The following is a 6,131-nucleotide window of genomic DNA, read 5'->3' on the forward strand; positions in this document are numbered from 1 at the left end:
TACTTAAATATGTATAAATAACAATATTTGGCTTTTCTTTAATAAGTCTTCATACGTTTGTGTTAATAGATTTTTTGGGAATAGACATGAAAACCTATTATACCTCCATGTCTCTAATCTGACAAACCTAAACCTATTACTAAGTTGTTGCAATATTATATCTAAATTTACATTAAAAACATTAACTTCAAAACTTTTTTTGCTACAAGTTACTTTTCATCACAGCTGAGCTCATCGTAAATTTTTTTTAATTGTTTTTTCCGATTATTTTTAAATTCCGGTTTAATCTCCACTATTCTGCTATGTAGCTAGTAAAAGATCCACCGACAAAAAAATACTTTTTTGGGATTCACTTTTATCTAAACTACCAACATGCCCAAGAAACGCTAAATTGCACTTTGCACCCGGAAAGAGTAAGAGTTACATCAATTACCTGCTTTATTACTTTCTTCCAAATTCCCTATTTCGATGCTTATTATGAAAATATGTTTTGGTCCCCAATTTAAAGAAAGTAGAAGTATTAAGCTTGAAGGCTTTAAGGGGCCCCTCCTAACATCGGCCCCCCCCTTGGGGGCCTGTCAGCTATGCCACTGATTAAAGCCCTGAAGATTAATAAAGCCCCAGGGATTGACAATATACCAGCTGAAATTCTCAAAATTGGAGGACACACACTAATAGATGGTTTTCATAAACTAATAAAATAACAGATGTGTGGAACACAGAAGAAATTCTAGGAGACTGGAAAAAAGCAATTATATACCCAAACTACAAAAAGGGGGACAAGCTCGGCTACAGCAACTAGAGGCATATCCTTCATCTGATGTGAGGTGAGCTATAAGGTGTTTATGTGGATCATAAACAGGAGATTAAGGGCCGTTGTTCGAACGCTAATCAACAATGATCATTATCAAATATTTAATTACTGTCACCAAAACTGTCAATGTCAACTTTGTTTGGGTTGCTGAAAACATAATTAATTACAATTATGAGATTTATTATTAATTATGTTAATAATTATTGTTATATTAATTGATTATAGACTCCACAGACTTTTTAACAACCCAAACAAAGTTGACATTGACAGTAATTAATTATTTGATAGTGATCATTGTTGATTAGCGTTGGAACAACCGGCCCTAAGTCACTTCATAGAGCAAATCATAGGAGAATACCAGGCAGAATTCAGACCAGGACAGTCTACTATTGACCATCCTATTCAATGTAAAATAAATCTTAGCTAAAGACTGAAACTACAACGTAGATATTATCTACAAAATTTTTGTAGATTTTCGACAGCCTATGATAAAATAAACAGAGATAAATAAAAAAATGTCAAATTATCTATGCCTCATGCTACAATTTTTTCATTCTTATTGGATTCCATCAACTAATTTTAAAATTACCTCCAAATAAACACAAGACTTCAAAATTGAGGCATAATCTGTTGAAGAGGGCTTATGTAGGTCAAATATATTCTTTTGAGCTTCTTCTTTTAAACAAGTTCTACACATTTTATCTGATAAAGTTATTGCTTCTGTATCCATTTCATTAGCACATAATTTTTCTATTTTATTGGTTTAAATTCATTATTTTGGTTCTTTTGATTAATTGAGGTTATGTTTCTATTTTTTGGTTGTGACTTTTGTGTTGCCTATATTTAAGACATTTTAATGTCAGTAATTAACAAGGATCTACAGACCGAGCTAGTCTCGTAAATTCCACGGCTTCGAGCCACGCTTCACGCAACCGTATTTGCGTACTTGTGTTTCGAGTTGTGTGGTCGTGCGCTGCTGGTCGAGTGGAGTTATATTTGAATGTATACACCGTTCTTAGGCGTCAACGCCCTTCGGTAGGGATCTATGGAGGAGTATCACCAAGCCGGAAGCCCTTATCCCTTCCCGTACCGCTCCTCCATAGGCCGATCAGACGCCAGTTTATTCCAGACCAAGCCGTAGACTCTATTGAGTTTTATACTACGGCGTTGGCCTTTTATAAATTTCATGACCTAGCTGAGGCTCGAACCAGCGACCGCAAATCGCAAATCCACTAAACTTGTCGATCGACTGAGCCCCAGCTAACTGGACCGTCAAGACCGACAAATTTACCGACATTTACCAAATTTAAATAAAATATAATCGTTTCTACTGATTCATAATATACTTTAATATAATATATTAAAGTTTTTAATATTGCTAATATTATTAAAGTTTTTAACATTGTATTTTAATATAATTTTACCGGAGGGTTACTATCATGACTTTAAATCAGCAAACTTTTCTCTAATTAAAGGCTATCTCGATTGTGTCAACTGGGATACTTTAATGATTGGATGTTCAGTCGATAAAATGGTTAACATTTTATATGATATTCTGTACTCAGCTACTGACATCTATGTTCCTGTTAAAAAATTCTCTTCTAGAAAATTTCCTATCTGGTACTCTTCGGAACTAAAATCGTGTATTATTAGAAAGAAGACAGCACACAGAAGACTTAAAGAGTCCAAGCTGCCAAAAACCAGTTACCTTTACAAACAGTTCTCAGAGCTCCGATCTCAGTCCCAGATACTTGCCAAGCGTGACTATTTAAACTTTACATTGTCTACTGAAAACTCTTCCCGGCGGTCTGAATAAGCTTTGGTCTTTTATCAATAACAAAAGAAAATCAAATGGAATTCCTTCTGAGTTATCTCACAACGGTAAAACTAGTTCATCTGGTAAAGATATTGCGAATTTATTTGCTGATTTCTTTTCATCAGTTTACTCCTCTGTTGTTGTTGATTTCCCCGAAGACATCACTTCTTCACCCTTAAACCTATCATCATGTAAACTATCCATCTCTGACATTTACTCTAAATTGTGTAACCTCAATCCTTCTAAAGGCCCGGGACCTGATGGCATCCCATCAAGCTTGCTCAAGTACTGTGCATTTAATTTAGCTCGGCCATTATTTCTCATCTTTAACAAGTCTTTAGCTAGTGGAAGCTTTCCAAATGTTTGGAAGACCAGTTTCCTATTGCCCTTACACAAAACAGGTGACAAAAGTCTTGTGTCCAACTATAGACCTATTAGTATCCTAAACTCTATTCCTAAACTATTCGAATCACTTGTCTGCGATTTCCTTACACCCTCCTTGAACGGTGTTCTATTGGAACAGCAGTTTGGTTTCAGGCGCCATAAGTCAACTGAACTCAATTTGCTGACATATACTAACTTCTTACTGAACGCCTTGGACGAAGGACTACAGGTGGACGCCCTGTACACCGACTTCTCTAAGGCTTTCGACAGAGTTAATCACAATATTCTATTAGAAAAATTGCAGCGATTAGGGATACATGGTTCACTTCTGCTGTGGCTTAGGGAATATCTTCTGGACAGAAAACAAATCGTCAAGCTCTACAGCTATTTTTCCTACGAAATAGTTGTCCCTTCGGGCGTACCACAGGGATCTCATCTTGGACCTTTGTTGTTTAATGTTTTTATTAACGATATAAAAGACTGTTTCCAATATGCGAAATTTCTTTTATTTGCTGACGATGTTAAGTTTTACTGCCACATTAGGAATCCACTCGACTGTTTAAGGCTTCAGTCCGATTTGAATCGGTTGAATGAATGGTGCAGCAACAATGACATGGTTCTCAACTCCTGCAAATGTTTTCACATTTCATTCACGCGTTCGAAAAGTCCTATCTCTTTCACATACAAAATAGGTGATATAAATATCACAACAGTCACATCCATAAAAGATCTTGGAGTTACACTTGACTCTGGACTATCTTTCAATATTCATATAAGCAATATCATCTCAAAATCGCTTCAACTGTTAGGTTTTATTAAAAGATGCTCCCAAGACTTTGAGCAGTTGAGATCGTTTAAACTGTTGTACTGTGCAATGGTGAGGCCAATCGTGGAATATGCATCTTGCGTCTGGTCACCCGCCTATGAGACATACAACTGTAAGATTGAAAGGATCCAGCACCTATTCCTTAGGTTCGTCGCATTCAAAACAAACCGTAGAGACTGGAATTATATGGATCTTGAACTAGAACTTAACATTGACACCTTATCAAGCAGACGGAAAAAGAAGGACATGTACATGTTGTATAATATTATAAATTCAATTCACGACTGCCCTGAGCTCCTGGAGGAAGTAGGTTTACATATTCCCTCCAGAATCACACGTTCAAGATCTACGTTTCATACTCCCATCAGCAGAACTAACTTCACTGCAAATTCTTTCATCTCGAGGGTTTCTAGACAGGCAAATGCTTGCTCCAATTGTGTGGATTTCTTTGCGGATAGTTCGCGATTTTTAAGGGCGCTAAAGGATTGCACCCTCTAGTTTTATGTTCTTGAATATTTTAAACTTGTGATTATATATCTTTACCTGTTATTTTTACTTTTTGACTTGCTTTATTGTCGTAGTGTTATTGTATCTTATTGTATTTTACGTATATTTGTAATATTTTGTTAGTTCTTCATATCTTCTGTAATGTTTTATTGCAATGAGCTTTGCTCGTAAATATATATAAATAAATAAATAAATAAATAATTTTTTTTATTAATAATAATAGGTAATACCTAAAGGCCCCGTCTCACCATCAAATAATTGACAGTTATTTGATCAAACTTGACAGTCAAACTTGACTAGTGACACAAACTATACATACTAACTGTCACTTTGTGTCACTAACTGTCAAGTTTGATCAAATAACTGTCAATTATTTGATGGTGAGACGGGGCCTTTAGTATTGCACCTCTAGTTCAAAAAAAGTACAAGATAAATACCGCGGTTTTTTCATATGAAAATGCAAAGCAAAATATACAAGTTGCAGAGTAAATGCTTGTTTTCTTGATAAAATAATACAAATTGTATATAGCAACATGATCGGGCTGCATTAACAACTAGAAACAATGCTTTAAAATGAAATAACTCTAAAATATTTATCAAAAACTGACAGACTAATGATACACTTGAATTTAGGTACTTTGTATTTTCAAAAATGATATTTTTTCTTGTTTTCGAGCGTTGAAAATCGTCATCTTTCGATCTTTTTTCGGTTTTAAATTATTAACTCGAAAACGATCAATAAGAAAAATTACTAAAGACGACGTTTTTTGTTTAGAATGATCCAAAAAATCTAAAATAATATCTGCATGGGCCGAAATGTTTTTTAATTTATAGAAAAAGTATTTTTTAATAATTAAATAATAATTATTAATTATAGTCAGAAGAAAATTAGATCAGACACCTCTGGTTTTTTTGCTTTTTATAATTGTTAACATACTAAATTACATATCCAATAATTTTTATCCATTAAACAGATCGGTGCAGTTCGACTCTATACGCTTATATATCGTATTTTACACTACTGAGGCATGCTTCAGGCAGGATATTTGAATCAGCGTTCGAAAGGTTCAATTTTGTTGCTGTTCGGTCTAGTCCCCTTTACAAAACCGTAAGCTAGACATAGAACCGATGAGAAGCTGGCCCACAGGCATGCCTCTCCTGATGTAACCATTATTTGAGAAAGTGAAAATGAGATGCATGTACTCGCACGTGGACAACAGAGATCAGGGCCGTACCTATTTTTATTTTTTATCATAATAATAAAGTTATTTAACAAATTTCAAAAAGTTAAATTGTATTTAATAAATTGATGATGGGATAAAGAAACAACGTAAATAGTGGATTGATATACTGGTGAGGCACTGCCTCACCTGCCTCATAGGACCAGCCGCCACTGGCTTTTGTAGTAAAAATACTATACGCAAATTTTCAAACAGAATCCAAACACCTGACACTAGTGATGTTGAAAAAGTAACTATCCGTTACAAAGTACTCGTTACTTACGAATATCGAAAGTAACGATTACTATACAGAGAGGCAAATCGTTACTTTGATTACTCTGATTACTTCGTTACTTCGTATCAGAGAGTAACGACTATTGTATCTACTTTGATTACTCTGAAAAAGGATTTACGCCTCTGAAATGTGGTGCTGGAGAAGAATGCTTCGGATCTCATGGACGGAACACAGAACAAATCACTCAATCCCAAGAACTTAATATTCAGACTCGACTTTCCTCTATTTGCCTCTCCACCGTCTTAAAATTTGTCGGCCATATTGCAAGA

At 35.0% G+C, this 6,131-nt stretch overlaps 1 protein-coding gene across 1 annotated transcript in view; it reads right to left on the bottom strand.

Annotated features, from left to right (window-relative positions):
• LOC126881947 (zinc finger protein 888-like) overlaps nt 1-1,723 on the bottom strand; it is a 37,731-nt gene extending 36,008 nt beyond the window's left edge. The window contains exon 1 of the mRNA XM_050646689.1: nt 1,404-1,723. Coding sequence (XP_050502646.1) covers nt 1,404-1,544 — 141 coding nt within the window. The 5' untranslated portion in view covers nt 1,545-1,723. The remainder of the gene's footprint in view (nt 1-1,403) is intronic.
• Nucleotides 1,724-6,131: the final 4,408 nt, after the last annotated feature.

This window comes from Diabrotica virgifera, chromosome 3 (genome assembly GCF_917563875.1).
Source record: "Diabrotica virgifera virgifera chromosome 3, PGI_DIABVI_V3a".
NCBI classification, from domain to species: Eukaryota; Metazoa; Arthropoda; class Insecta; order Coleoptera; family Chrysomelidae; genus Diabrotica; species Diabrotica virgifera.